This window comes from Syngnathus floridae, chromosome 5 (genome assembly GCF_059516105.1).
Source record: "Syngnathus floridae isolate MCC-2025c chromosome 5, RoL_Sflo_1.0, whole genome shotgun sequence".
Taxonomy (NCBI): domain Eukaryota; kingdom Metazoa; phylum Chordata; class Actinopteri; order Syngnathiformes; family Syngnathidae; genus Syngnathus; species Syngnathus floridae.
This window is the reverse complement of record NC_142417.1, coordinates 3,004,615-3,019,690: the sequence shown is the minus strand read 5'-3', so window position 1 is coordinate 3,019,690 and position 15,076 is coordinate 3,004,615. Positions and strand designations below refer to the sequence as shown.

Genomic DNA, 15,076 nt, shown 5'->3' with positions numbered 1-15,076 from the left:
AAGTGAGAAGATGACGTCCAGACGTCCGGCTAGCACCTCTCACTAGAGGTGTGGAAAGCTCAGCGACGACTCAAGCATGGAGTGTTAGCATCAGAGAGATGCTAGGCAGAGATGTATTTGATTGACAAAGCATTTTCGGAGTTATCGCTTTCTGGCTTATGACAATATCTGGAGCAAAATGTTTCCGTAAAGCGACAATCACCGAAGCAGACGTTTTACAACGAGCATTTCTACAAAATGACCTGCTAGAAACATTATTACGCTCGGTTGTTGGTTCATTAACACAAAGTGACGGCAATCGGCTTATCCGTTCAGCGCGTTCCGTGTCACTTTGTCAGATTGCTCGAATGATCATATTTGATTGCAAATCCCATTCCCATCACGGAATATTTTGCGTACCGTTGTTGCTCACTTGAACACGGAACATTGTGGCGCCCCGGTTCCTGGTATACAAACTTCACAAAAGGCCGAGGCGATACGGCCCGCTTTTGTCAGCCGTCAAACAGGAAGTACTCCTTTTGTTTCCCCAAACAGGCTGACCAGAATTCCTTCCGAAAAAGCCGCCTTGACGCAACAAAACAAAGCAGTAAAGCTTGGCATTCAGGTTGAAGGAAACCAATACGAGATAGCAAGCGAGTGACCTTTTCAATCAACAGCCCGCCCGCCCGCCCGGGGTGGCCCGCCCGGCTTGGCTGCTCCCATCCTGCTTTAGAAAAGGACGGAAGCAGGTTGCAAATATAAGGGCCGGTTTACAGCTATAGCAATATAAACCCCAACCTAAAGACACCTTTGGATATTTGATGTATACAGTGTACACGTTCAAAGTTCATGTCATTCTACCTTAAGATAAAGTCTTATAATAAGATGAGGGGATTGCGGCAAATACCGATAAGGGAGCTGAAAATAGCACTTCCCGATTTGCTCCGCAGTAAACACAAGGTTGTTTGTCGTCCTTCTGAAACGCAATAGTGAGATGCAACGGAAAAAACAAGCTCTTGATAAAAACACAAAATGTTTACAGTTAGTTTAACTTCGAAGGTCAGTGAGTAGAGTACAACAAGAAAGGGAATGTTTTGATAATACATTATGATGTCAAATATTTTTCATCCAATTAATCGATGGAATAATCCATAGGATAAAAGATTCGAAGAATATTTGATCGCGACAGCCCTAGTTCAGTTCTGTTTTATTTATAGGAGTAATTTTAAAGTGCATAAATCAGTAACACTGCCTGCAATATTGATGAACTCGCTGCTCGATTTGTTTACTTGGAGACAAATACGATATGAATTAGCTGGCTCGTTTGATTACAATGACAAAACGTAAAATAGGATACGCATCGTAGAAAATGTCCTCATTTAACTTTGAGAAGCTCCAGCGGCTTAACGGCTGTAAGGTGCCGCCACGTGCAACTTCCGGGGTGAATTTTCGTTTTAATTGACCCATTCCGCTTTGCACACTCCACTGGGTTTGTTTTTCAGGGAAGCCTTGAGATTGTCGGATTCCAGTAGGGAGGGTGCTGGGCTCATTTTCCAGCCCATTAATGGCATAATGAATTGACCGCCACGTGCCTAATAGGCAGCCATTAACCCCTCAAGAATTGGAAGAACTGGATGGAACGCTTTGGGTTTGAAATATCAAATGCAAAAGGGATTTTTAGCCACAGCGGCTGTGAGAACTTCCACAGACAGAACAGAAGCAGCGGAATGGGAAAGGCATGTTAGTTTGACAGTTACACAAAGTAGTGAAAAATACTTTTAGCACTTCAACGTGACACTTTCGGAGTGAACGTTGTGACTGAGCCGCCTTGCAGATCAAACTGAAAAAGGAGAAGGCCAGACATGTCCAAAAACTTGTTATGTCAACTTGCCAAGTCATAACAAGGATGTTTGATGGTCAAACAGCAAAGTTAACAATAATTACTAAAGACAGTAAAGATGTTTTTTTTTTTTTTTTTTTTGTTCACCTCAATATTCAGTACAGACAGAGAGAAATCAAGTAGCACATAAGCGGGAGGAAACAATCTGGAAAGGACTGAGGATGTCCAAAGTTTGGAAATGTGCCACGCGTAAACACAAAGATAAAAAGTGCTATTTGTCAACTGCAACACACAATTTGCTGACACAAGAGCAAGTCGACAATCCCCGGCCGGCACAATGTAGTGGCAACGCTGTTGGCCCGCAACTGACACCCGGCAACAGTTGGCCAGGTCACAAGCAGACACTAATTTCATCACAATCTCATTGACTGACACACACATCACTCACCAATCCCAACACACTCACAACGTGACACAACGTGAACAAAAATAATACCTGCGCATTACGTTACTCTGACTTGGCAATCGCAAAACCCATTTCCATTCCACGACGGGACAATCACAATGAAAAAAAAACAAAAACCGATAACGCAATCAGCACATCATCTACCAAACCACCGGCTCAGTCAAATCCAGCACCCCACCGAGAGGACGACTACAAGCGGCCTCGGAGGTTGTCAACTTTATCGAGCGCGTCTGCCCACGCACACGACACGGAGAGAGGGCTCGGAATAATAAGGTAACGTTCGTCTGTGCTGCGACTGAGGGGAGGGGGGGGGGAGTCATGTGTGAGACGAGAGGTGCTACGAGGCTCGCGTTCAATTGAAATCGGTCCAATGATTTCTCGTTTTTTTTTTTTAAATGATTCTCCAGATCGATTGAAGGCACCGATGGAGAGCCAGTGGGCTATAGCAGACCCGTGGTGGCATTTCAAACCACTAAGGTTCCTCACCCTCGTTTTTGGGAATAGCAGGAGCGAGCAGCTCGAAGCCCGGTCGGTCGGTCGAACATCTCCTGGCTCCTCCTCAGGCATACATGAAAGGCAGCAAACGCTCCATTCAGCAGCCAGAGTTGGCCTGCCTGCTTCAAAAGCTAACATCCCCAAATTCACAACGAGCCAGGACGCCCGGCATTACAAAATCCACCTGATGCGACAACCGTAGCTTTTTTAGGAATGTTTCTTACCCTGTAAAGTCCGATTCTGCACAAGGCAAGGGAGACCTGCATGTGCTCCGACATTGTGCTCAGCAACAGGCGTAACCCGCGGCAACAAGCCAAGCCTCCCTGAGTGAGTGAATGGATGGATACGGAGGGACGGACGGATGGATGGACGATGATCACGAGTCCGGCTGCCTGGTTGCCGGCTTCCCTTGTGTTTACTCGCCTTTTTCATTCATGACAAAACCAAAATAAATAAAACGATCAGGAGGAACGGTGAGGGAGAGCTTGCCACGGAGATTAGGGGCTCGGTGACAACTAGAAATCCAGAATAAGAACACAAATTGGATTAGTCACCATTACACACCCACGCACTCCATAATGTCCAACCTAGATGGATGTATTGGTTTGTGCGTGAGGAGGACAAAAGAAGACTGAAGCTTGCAGTGGGCGCGTGGGGACTCGAGAAGGTGCTGATTCAGCTCAGCCGTCAAGCCGCAGTCACAGCTATTGCCGACTTGTGAATGTTCGCTATCGTCTCGTCCCATCACCACGGGAATACACGGGTGAGTCGTGATTGGTTGTGAACTGCCAACTGTCATTGTCAGTCGCCAGCAAGTGGCAAAATGGCCGCCGCCCTCTGAGATGGATCGAAACTTTGCAGCTTAACTCAAATTCCACAAACACGATATTAATCAGAATGTCACGTTGTGACTTGTTGGGGGCACATACAACGTATTAATGTATCTTGTAAAGAAAATGTGGGGGTTAACTTTAAGAATGCTCCACGTCATACCCCCGAGTTTTTTGTTTGTTTATCCTGCTATTGCTAAAAATGCTGTGACAAATAAATACATTGGAGGTTGACCTGACTGTTGGACCTTAGATGTTATCCTGAATTTTGTGGAGCAAAGCATTCCAGCAATTTATGGGCAGAGCATAAGATTTCACCTTGAAATACAAGGAGCAGTCATGTGGCTAAAATAAATGACCTCCGGAAAGCATTTAACTATCGTGCCGTGTTTTCTTCGTGGATGTTCAAAGTTAAACGGAGGCGTTATCCATTTACTGTAGTGTGCCTCAAATTGGGGTTGGATGGATTACTCAATGGCTTTATGGTTTAACTATCAAGGGCAAAAATGACTGAAGAAAAGACGAGTCAAAGGAAATCAAAAATTCATAATGACAGTCTTTCTATCTATCACTCCAATCACAAACTCTTAAGCGCTCTTATCTTATTTATTTTCTGCATGTTTTAAGAAGTACAGACGGTTGTGGAGCAGATCAATAATGTGCTTCCATCTCTTTTTAAAATCCTCGCCTGGGGACTGTGAGCGTAAATAATGCGATGAAACGGCAGCGGTGTGAATCAAGCATGCAAACATTCCCGATTAGTCGTACTTCACACTGTCATCGGCTGGCTCCCTCTCGCACTAGACAAGCGCTGCCAGGGTGTGTCGGGCCGCTCGGTGGACTTGGAATTTAGAAAAGCTGTATCGTGGCAACGGCTAGCAGCAAATGCCTCTCTGAAAACTGCAACATCGTGTGGCCCTTTTAATACTTTGCCCAGCAAAAATTCTAAATCCTCCATACAACAAGAAAAATAAATCAATCAATTAAATGTTTTTTTTTCTTTCTTGTCGTTATTTTCAGTGTTCGATATTGTGTATGTTGTATTTGACTAAAATGTATGTTTGGACACAAACACTTCTCAAATATATTAATTAATTCAACACTAAACGTGAAATACAAGGCAACAGTATTTTGGCAGTGATTCTTGCGCGTCCCACTAGAGGGAGCCCGAGAAGCACTAGAGCAGGGGTCTCAAACTCAATTTACGTGATGAGTCTGGGACATATCAAATATTCCACAAAAAAATGCGTTTTAATCAATTTAAAAAACATCTCAATCTTTATAATCAACAGTTGGGAACATTCAGTTCTTCCGCATATGAACAAGATTGGCAACAAGGTCTCTCTCCCTGGTACTTTGCATACTTCTCAACATATCTCATTGTGTGAAATCCGATTTTCTTGAAAACTGCCTATATTTGTCCTACGACTGACTGGCGACGAGTCAAGGATGTACCCCGCCTCTCGCCCAAAGTCTGCTGGGCTAGTCTCCAGCTCACCCGCAGCCAAAATGAGGACCAGCCTAATAGAAAATAGATGGATGGGCATCACAAAGATTTACATTGCTTGCATGTGAATCTGTCTCGAAGCTATCTGACAACAATGAGTGGCCAACATCCTCTGCATCTTCCCACCCTGAAGGATGACAACAACAATGTCTGTTATTATTTTCCTTGGTTTCCTGTCTATTGTTGCACTGTTTCAACAGATTCGGTGGAAGAGTGGTTTTCTCGCTACCCAGAGATTGTGGGTTCAATCCCCTGCCCTGTAATCATTCTGAAGTTTCCTTGAGCAAGACACTTTATAGGTGGGAAGGCGCTACGCAAATGGAAGCCGATTCACCATTTCCACGCATTTCCACTAGTGTTGTCACGAAACTAATTATGCACGTATCTCACTGCACTGAGAAGAAATGTAAACAACAGATCACAAGGGGCTGGTTCGGGAGTTAAATCAAGATCCGATCCACAGCTCCCCTCAAATGCAGCATGCAGCATGGAGCAAACGTAAAGCATGAACACTTGGAACACTTTTGACGCTGAACGTAGTAGTGAATGTTTTGGTTAGCTCATTAGCATAAGGACCCCCCCTCTGGTTCCAGCCAACATACTTGGGCGACAAACGACAGCAATGTCAAAAAAAACACGTTATCATTACTACACGGGGGACAGAAAAGCAGCAATGGCACTCCATTTTGACAAATGTACTCACCAGATAATCCATGTACAGCCGCTGTGCAGTTCCAGCAAGACGATCAGACTTTGAGGAAAATGTTCAAAATGTTGGAAAATGAGCTTCCAGGCAACACGTCGCCTTCCGACAAGCCACAGTGGGGTGTAAAAAAAACAGCCTTCAGTGGGCTAGCACTCGGGGCTTTGCTTCACCGTCTCCTCCGCCTGTAAGCACGCCGAAACTAGGCAGCGACGTCCCGGCTGGGTAACGCTAATCGATCTGAGGGCTTTTTCCTCACCTCGAGCACGCACTCGAGCTCACTCGCAGCTTTTTTTTTTTTTTTCGTCCCGCACAGTAGAACGGTTGGATTGTTGCTCCGGTTGGTTCGTTGGTTGGTTGGCTTGATGAGGAAATCGACTCAACCTCTGTGGTGACGTCACGGAGCGTGATCACGTGATCAACCACATGGCGACGATATTGTGATTTGATAGGAAAGCAAGAGAAAGAATTCCCCATTTTTTTAAAAATAATTTTATTTATTTATTTATTTGTACTCAAAAAAATGGTTACTAGCACAGTGAGTGTAATGTATGAGCTGAACGAAACAATACAATTAAAATAATTTATCTACGGTGAACTATGACGTCATACTGTACCCACCCAGGTAGGAAGATGACATCCAAAGTACTTTGACAGACAGTACAAAGTCCATGTAATGGTAAAATGGGCTGACACTGTCGCATTTCTACCTTTGGTACTCAAAACGCTTCTCTTGTTTCTTCCCCCGAGTTTTTTCATCATTTAGTGACGAATATTTACCTTTGATGTGTAATTAAAAAGCGGGCTAACAATATATATCATCATTTAATGATTGTAATATTGATAAGTAGAAATGTGGAATGTATGCGGTGGTAGTAAATACAACGAATGCAAAATTATAGATGGCCACAAGATGGCAGTGTCTATCTGAGGTATGCCACTACGCGAACCCTTAGAACGGTTTCCTCAATGTTTTTAGACATTATACACGTTATCAGCATTATTGACATTCTTGTCTTTTAGCAAATGTTACCTATGATTAAGCAGATATATTAAGCTTATTTGCCCTGTGCGAGCCTTACAAAATGGTTTATGTTGGACAAATGAATAAATAATAAATGTTTTAAGGACATTAAAAAAGGCTCAACGGACTTGGAGGGGGTCGCCAATATTTGTCATAAAGAATATTTTTTATAAAGGATGATATTCTGTTTTTGGTGGCAGAAACGCTTTTGATGTGGCGGGGGTGATTGATTGTTGCTGTCTTGTGGCGTGAGTGGGCTCACAGCTCCGCCTTCGATTACACAGCCTGGATGACTTGCTGTTGCTGAGCAGCGCCACCGCCAGCGCGGGCGCCAGCTCCAAGCAGGCAGCAGGCAGCGTCCGAAGAGGATCGAACGCAGTACGGAGGCGAGGAGCAGCCAACCCTCGGGAGACCAAAACGCTTATTTTACTGTACAGTCTTTGTGGCTAAGAAGGGTGCATGGCGTTTTAAGAAGCGTGAATACAGAGTTGGACTTGATTAGTGGTGGGCTGAAAGGGGGAGTTCGCTCCTCGCTGAGACTGCCCGCTGCGCTGCTCTCTAACCCCACGGGCTCCGGCTCCGGCCAGCCGCTCGGATCGCAACCCACCGCCCCCTTCTGCTGCTCGCCCTGCTTCATTCCGACCATGGCGGCGCTCCTCCGGGCCAGGGCCATTTACGACTTTAACTCGGAGAATCCCGGTGAGGTGTCGGTGCGCGAGAACGAGATCCTAAGTTTATACAGCGAGCAGGACATCGATGGCTGGCTGGAGGGCACGAATAGTAAAGGCGAGAGGGGGCTCTTCCCAGCCTCCTACGTGGAGATCCTGCGGGGGAACAATAACAACACGTCCGTCGATACGCAACCCGAGTCCCGCTACGCCAACGTGCCATCATCCATGGCGATAGTGGACCATTCCTTCCCGCGCCCCGAGCAGCAGCAGATCTACCAGCAGCAGCAGCAGCAGCCCAGCCCAGGCAGCGAGGATGACTGGGATGACGACTGGGATGACAGCTCCACAGTGGCGGACGAGCCGGGCACCGCTGGAAGCAGATACCGGGACTTTGAAAGCAACGGGGCGTCCACCTACAGGCTGTCCACATCTTCCATGGCGAGAGGTCAGCACCCCAAGAGCTCGGCGACAGTGAGCCGGAACCTGAACCGCTTCTCCACCTTTGTCAAGTCCGGAGGCGAGGCTTTCGTGCTGGGCGAGGCGGCGGGTTTCGTGAAGGACGGGGATAAGATCTGCGTGGTGATGGGCCCGCACGGTCCCCAGTGGCAGGAGAACCCGTACCCGTTCACCTGCACCATAGACGACCCCACCAAGCAGACCAAGTTCAAAGGGATGAAGTCGTACATGTCGTACAAGCTGACGCCCACGCACACCCAGGAGCAGGTGAACCGGCGCTACAAGCACTTTGACTGGCTATACGCCCGGCTGGTGGAGAAGTTCCCCGTCATTTCGGTGCCACACATCCCGGAGAAGCAAGCCACGGGGCGCTTTGAGGAGGACTTCATCTCCAAGAGGCGGAAGGGCCTCATCTGGTGGATGAACCACATGACCAGCCACCCGGTGCTGGCACGCTGCGACGTCTTCCAGCACTTTCTCACCTGCAGCACGGACGACAAGGCCTGGAAGATGGGCAAGAGGAAGGCCGAGAAGGACGAGATGGTGGGCGCCAACTTCTTCCTCACCATCAGCAAGCCGGCGGCGCCGCTCGACTTCCAGGAAGTGGAGAGCAAGATCGACGGCTTCAAGGCCTTCACCAAGAGGATGGACGACAGCGCCCTGCAACTGAACGCCACCGTGGGCGAGTTTGCCCGCAAGCAGATAAGCGGCTTCCGGAAGGAGTACCACAAAATGGGTGTCTCCTTCAAGGTCCTCGGCCAGTCCTTTGAGATGGACCAGCAGGTCTACTCGGCTGAACTCAACCAGGCCATCTCCTTCACGGGCGATGCCTTTGAATCCATCGGGGATTACTTTGCAGAGCAGCCCAACAAGGATCTGGACCCTATCATGGACCTGTTAGCGCTTTATCAGGGACACTTGGCCAACTACCCGGACATCATCCACGTCCAGAAAGGTAACACACTAGAAATAATTACCATGCATTGCTTGTCTTCACTCCGTTGCTTGAAGGCTTATAGAACTATAACACACATGCTATTTAGAATTAGCATGAAGCTAGCAGACCAAGCTAAACTATGTGATTTGGCTTTTAATTACATAGTGTCGTTTTCTTTCATATTTTGTATGATGGTAAACTTCAGCTGAGAGTGGCACGAAACTCTCTTTGCGCAATTTGAACGTAAAGTCACTTTTCTCCCCAGGCAGTAGTACTTGGAGCTTTCACAGCGACATATGCTCATTGATGCGTTCCAACCATTGCACAGAAAGTGGCTGGAGGTCAACAACCCACAAGAAGTGAACCCTCGCTTGTTCTCATTCCGTGGTCGCGTCGTGAGAGGAGGCATTGTTTGCCGAAGACACAATGACACGCAGTTTGTCGAGGAGGATGTACGCGGCGCTTCTTGCAATAAAGCCACAATTGCTTGCTTCTGACGACAGGAAGGCCTTACTTACACAAATCCCCCGCTGGCCACAAACACACACACACACACATTACCTTAAGTAAGTACGTGGCTGCTTTTGCAACGCGGTTAATGTGCTGCAGCATATTTACATCTTGCAGCCATCACTGGGGAAAACATGGTGTCGAACCTAAGAGGATAATGTGAAGTAATCCCATGTTCCATCCATGCCTCACTTTAGATAAATACGACGACCGGATGAGACATTAATCATTCATCCTATGGTTTCCACGTTGAGCTGCTACAATTCTGCCGCGGATAGCACGTCTCCAACGTGTAAACATTTCAACATGTGAAACTAAAATTGAGCAAGAATGGAGGCAGACAGGCAAGAACAAAAAAATAAATCAAGATGGACGCCGACAACATTGTGGAGTCATCACATCAAAGTGGGACTGTAACTTGCAACAGCTGCAGACATTTCGTTTTGTGAAAATTTGTCAAGTTTGTTTTTCAAGCGTGGAGGAGGGTCTCGAGCATTCCTAATGTCCTTTGGCCTGGCCTAGCAAAAATTCCAAAGTAACATGGTTAAATGTCCGTTTTGACAATAAGCAGCCATTATTCGTCACGTGACCTCACACCGGTCGGTGACTCAGGGCCGCATGCTGACTGCTGCGACAACTCATCGCAAATAAGTCAAACATTAAAATGACAGTTGTTTTCAAATCTCGAACAACAACATCGTTAGCTGTTTGGAGTCATTCGAAGTGCTATTTCCTCTACAACCACAGGAGCTTCCTGGCTGCTTTCCTTTCAGTTTATCGACCCACGTGAAACAACGCTGACCTTTTTACCACGCGCTTCGTTGTAAACGGAAATGAAAGCCACACCAGACAATATGCGGCTATTTCAGTGAGGGAATAAAACAAGGCTCACTGAACGTCAATATTGATTGCAACCTCTGCAGGAAGTCCATTAGATATTAGCTTGAGGGGTGCCTCGCTCGCTTGCACATGACATTAGTCCTTATTAGGTTTCCGAAATCATGTGGTGTGTTATTTATTTTTGATCCTGCATAATAATGATTCCAAATAGTCCTTCGTTGCTCTTCTGGTTCCAAATGTGCCTGCAGTGAGGACTTATTTGCAGCTAAAAATAAGAACGCTTTGACCACTGAGAAACCTCAAAAGTGATCACGATTACAGTTGAGCAGCTAATTTGACATGAAATTTATTTTTGGGACTCGTTTGTGTTATCAGCAAAGTGAGAAAACGATTCCTGTCGGCAGGCGTCAAATGTGTCGCTAAGTGTAATACGGATTGTTGCTCAGGTCGTTCACCCAACTAGCTGAGTATTATGTAAGAAGGGATTACATCAAATCAGCCCGGGGTGGGGGGGGGTGTGCATGAATCCCTGTTATGGCTCATCATACGTAGGTTTAATTGAAAGGAGACATGATGAATCAATAACGTTTTTTTGGCAGTGAAAACTTTGGCACGTTGGTTTTGATTTTAAGTTTTCATCACAGGGAGAGGTGGGTCGAATGTGAGCCCCCTCCCTCCCTTCCTTCCCTGGGCCAACAATGAGAAAACTGCCCTGTCTGCTTGGACACATTTTCTCATGCTATTCAATGAGAATGTTTCAGCGGTGAGTTTCCCCAGGGACTACTCGTAATGAGCTAAAATTGAGCAAATTAGTCTTTTTATTTACTCCAAGTGAATTCGGGACATTTTCAAGCCTAGTTTGGCCAACAGGATGTTTGAAAGGAAATGGCTCCACTTTTGAATTTGGTGTGAAAATGCAAGGTTGCGAAGCATCGTGACTCAATCTGCTCACACCGCAAGAACTCGTGTACGCAAATCTTCCCACTCGTGTGGAAAAAGATTTCTAGGTGATGACTTGGTGTGCGGACTGACATCATTATATAAATTGAAGCGGTGCTGATGTTTTGCCCTTGAAAAAGCTGCGGGTGGAGAACATTTCCTTAAATGGTGCTTTCACCATCCTTACGAGTGTGTGTGTGTGTGACGCAAAATTGGACATTAACTTCCAGACTGTAGCCGCAAAGTACAGAAAGTCTATTAAGTTTGTTGTACCTTGGAGGTGCAGAACTTTGGTTAAACATTAGCAATCTGTGAGCAATGAGTTATCTATTCAAGACAAATAAAATCCTCCAATGCCATTAAATTCCAAGGTTCCTCTTAAAAAGTGCCTGTTGCTGACCAAAACAGCAGCACCCACCCACCAGCCTCCCAGTTTGATTCAAATCTTTGAACAGTTTTTATCTTGATACCTTCATGCAGGCGCTCTTACCAAGGTGAAGGAGAGTCAGCGTCACGTGGAGGAGGGCAAGATGGAGGCAGCGCAGGCGGAGGGCATCACGGAGCGCTGCAACATCATCTCGTGCGCCACGCTGGCTGAGATCCAGCACTTCCACCAGATCCGCGTGCGCGACTTCCGGGCGCAAATGCAGCACTTCCTGACGCAGCAGATGGACTTCTTCCGCAAGATCACCACCACGCTGGAAGAGGCGCTGCACAAGTACGATTAATGGCCAGATGCTGGCGAAGGAGGCTGGGAGGACCAATGGGTTTAGTTCATGCAGGGGTGTTCAACACGCGGCCCGTGGCACATTAGAGGCCCCCCTTCCCTCGTGCTTATACTAAAACCAGCATTTGGGGGATAAATAGCAAGGTGGATGCGACACCCCGTTTGGGCACCCCTGATATTATGCAAGTCTTCTGAAATTGTCACCATTCAATTTGACTTCTTTTGTTTTTCAGCCTTACTTTTTACCAGACTACTGCAGCTCAAAATTGTTTACGTGTCCTCTCAATGTGCCTTCTCCTTTTGTCACGAAAGATTTATCTCTTGTACATGTTGAAATTTTATTTGTTTCTACTAAAGTATTTCGCTGAAAATTGAATTGATGTCAGGATGTTTTATTATCTGATGCATCTCAGTAAATGATATTTTATTTTGTTTCAATTGAATTTCAGCAGTGGCGCCTCTAGACACTGAATTATTTCACAAATTTTGAATTTTTATGATGAATGAAATCGAAATAATAAATGAGTTTAACATTTTTGAATTGAATACGTGAAATACATCAACTTTTTTACCATATTCGAATTGAGATGCTTTACATTTAACATTTTTTGTTTTCGAAAAAAATGGCAAAGCGTATAAGGGGCTCTGTGTATTTGATAGCTGATGACAATTAGCATTACTAGTAGCCTATGCGATTTATCACCTAGCTCATGCTAAATTAAAAACGAGCCGGTGTGTATTTAGTTTTATAAAAATAAATAATACTTTTTTGGTGTGTCCTGTCAGATGGGGGATGGAACTGGCAACCCCAATTTCCCTTTCCTGTGCGCACATGATGGCCTGAGGCCTCTTTTTCTCCTGTGTGTGCTGCCAACACCGTAGGAAATGGGTGTTCTGGTTTTGCAGCTTCTCCAGCTCCTGCGAGGCTTGTTTGAGAAACGCAATGCATGTTGGGACATTTGCTCTCACGTCTGCCTTGTTTTTGATCATTTGTGCTTTGGGATTTTGAAAGACTCAGAAGCCTTCTTACCTGCGAATATGTTCTTGGAGCTGGCAACTGGTCCAGGGTCCCGTCAGCTAGGATCATCTCCAGCTCCCCCATGATCCTAAATGAGCCATAAAATAGGAATGCATGGATAATCGTGATATAGCCTAATCCAAAAAGGAAGTTACACTTTTCAAACAGTAGGGGCAGTCCATTAATTTGCCGTGGCGTTTACGGAGGAGAAGTTCAGAGATGGAGTGAAGTAGTATTTCTCATCTTTCGTGAAGTGAAAATCGATTAAATGGATGTTTGGACTAACCTCAAATCTGAGGGAACCCATAATAGATGTCATCAATAGATAATTAATCCAGTTATCATGGCAGCCATAAAACTATAAGTCAGCCTTCTCCAAAAAGTGGAGTTAGCCCACTGGAGTTCTCAGTGGCAACCGGCAACCAGTCCAGGGTGTTACCTGCTTCTTGCTCTCCAGCTTGGATGGATGGAAAGATGTCTGGCGTTTCAATGGCTGGCACCGAGAAGCAGCATAGTAGCTAATCAATGTCACCACATGACTTCCTCTTGCTTCCCAACAAAACCTCTTTTTCTGCACCTCACTCAATCACAGCCTACATCATGTGAAGGTTACGTCATTACTGACTTCCCTCAGCGGATTCAAGTCTGTCTGTACTCCGGGACCAGAAAATTCCCCCGAGGGCCACCACAAAATATTTCATCCCGCTTACTCCTCCATCACTCAGACCGGAAGTGAGAAGACTTTCTCTTTTGAAAGGAAATGGTTTGTTTGGGATGGCCGTGCCACATTTCAAGTGGGGGTGTGATTGTGGGAAAGCACCCAAATGTGTTTAGCGAGCTTAGGAAAACGTTTTTCTCCATTTCGAGACCAGGCCTGCAGACATAACATTTCACGTTAGGCTTATTCATAGAAGGGCAGCTAAATGGGAGTTTTCTTATTTTAGTACATGTGCTACTATTTAGCTCTGGGCCACACAGATAGATATTTTTAAAAACTTGTCAAAGGTCATCGTGCTTATCTGCCGTTGTTTGATGACATGATGACAGCTGGCTTGTTATCAGCGAGGACGGACGGAGGTGTTGGAAGTGGAGCCGTATTGTCATGGTTTCCGTCAACATGGGACTATTAACATATGAAGCTGACTTGACATTGCATCTTTTCATATCCTCTTTTAAAGCTGATTTAACTACGAATCTTTTTTTTTTTTTTACTATTTCTCCTTTCCAAGTGTAAATGACCTCTTCCTTGTGGCCTCACACAAGCAGGAAGTGAGATTGGACAAACACGTGGGCACGTTCTGCACGCTCCCATGAGATCATTCACCAAACTCAGCACAACACCCTATTCTGAAAACGAATCGCTTTACCCAGAATATCCACTCAAGCATAAAAGTAAGACTTTTGAGGAACCTAGAAAAAGAGGAAGCATTTTAAAATAAGATAGAACCAGAATTGCAGGTGTGGGATTCATGACACTTCTTTGAAATGTCTTAACTCTTGTCTCGCCTCATCAGTAGCCAATGGCACTAATATTAATCGCTCTATGCATTCATAGAATTTTTTAGAGGATAAAAAAATAAAGTAGCTATATGGCTGAGTAATATTATATTACTACGCTGCTTGTTCAAATATCTGTTGTTTAAATGGTCATTTAACAGATGCTAATCTATGTCTGTCAATGTTAGCATTACCATAAGCTAACAGCTAAACTGCTATTAAATTACATGAGTAATTCGGTTTTAATTTGACGGCAATTTTTTCACAAATTAAAAAAAAAACAGATTCTACAATTAATAATTACTACGAGTTTTTACTCAAATTTGAAGTTTCTACTTACAAGTCAATGCAAACAAAATCAGGGTGATGGCAGCTTGCATCTGGAAAAACTTGTAACTCGGGTCACTCGTACCTCAAGGCAACACTAATTTGGATGAATAAAAATGGTTAAACTTCTTGTTACAAAACCAATTACTGAGGAACACAATTGGGTCTGTGTAGCGTTTCATGTTTGGATTCCTGTGTGTTGTTTTTGTTTTGGCTAACCAGCAATGCATCATGGGAAAATTGTCCTGTCCTGTACCTGGCAGAAGCCCCTGGAATTTTTGGAACACTGCGCGCTCGTCTGCAGTGCGGC

The 15,076-nt window shown here is 45.3% G+C and overlaps 2 protein-coding genes and 1 long non-coding RNA gene across 5 annotated transcripts in view; 1 reads left to right on the top strand and 2 right to left on the bottom strand.

Annotated features, from left to right (window-relative positions):
- LOC148397450 (ADP-ribosylation factor-like protein 15) overlaps positions 1 to 6,213 on the bottom strand; it is a 48,105-nt gene extending 41,892 nt beyond the window's left edge. For both annotated transcript variants that reach the window (XM_088375197.1, XM_088375198.1), the window contains exon 1: positions 5,821 to 6,213. In XM_088375197.1, the coding sequence (XP_088231323.1) occupies positions 5,821 to 5,832 (12 nt within the window). In that variant the 5' untranslated portion in view covers positions 5,833 to 6,213. The remainder of the gene's footprint in view (positions 1 to 5,820) is intronic.
- A 909-nt stretch (positions 6,214 to 7,122) lies between these two features.
- snx18a (sorting nexin 18a) lies at positions 7,123 to 12,300 on the top strand. Of its 2 annotated transcripts, none has more exons than XM_088375196.1 (2): positions 7,123 to 8,926; positions 9,237 to 10,786. In XM_088375196.1, the coding sequence occupies exons 1-2, from the start codon at positions 7,489 to 7,491 to the stop codon at positions 9,269 to 9,271; spliced, it is 1,473 nt and encodes a 490-aa protein (XP_088231322.1). In that variant the 5' UTR covers positions 7,123 to 7,488; the 3' UTR covers positions 9,272 to 10,786. The 2 variants fall into 2 exon arrangements, with proteins under 2 accessions (XP_088231322.1, XP_088231321.1); XM_088375195.1 differs by lacking the exon at positions 9,237 to 10,786 and adding an exon at positions 11,678 to 12,300 and having other exon boundaries at positions 7,126 to 8,926.
- LOC148397448 (uncharacterized) lies at positions 11,436 to 15,011 on the bottom strand. The gene is made up of 3 exons (XR_015858473.1): positions 14,780 to 15,011; positions 12,955 to 13,030; positions 11,436 to 11,907 (listed from the first exon to the last, which is right to left on the bottom strand). It is a non-coding gene; the product is annotated as an uncharacterized LOC148397448 (long non-coding RNA).
- Positions 15,012 to 15,076: the final 65 nt, after the last annotated feature.

Bases quoted from the DNA above. Each gene is read 5' to 3' on its own strand.
- snx18a (XM_088375195.1), top strand. From the start codon at position 7,489: ATGGCGGCGCTCCTCCGGGCCAGGGCCATTTACGACTTTAACTCGGAG. The intron at 8,927-11,677 runs GTAACACACTAG...ACCTTCATGCAG, and splicing joins CATCATCCACGTCCAGAAAG to GCGCTCTTACCAAGGTGAAG.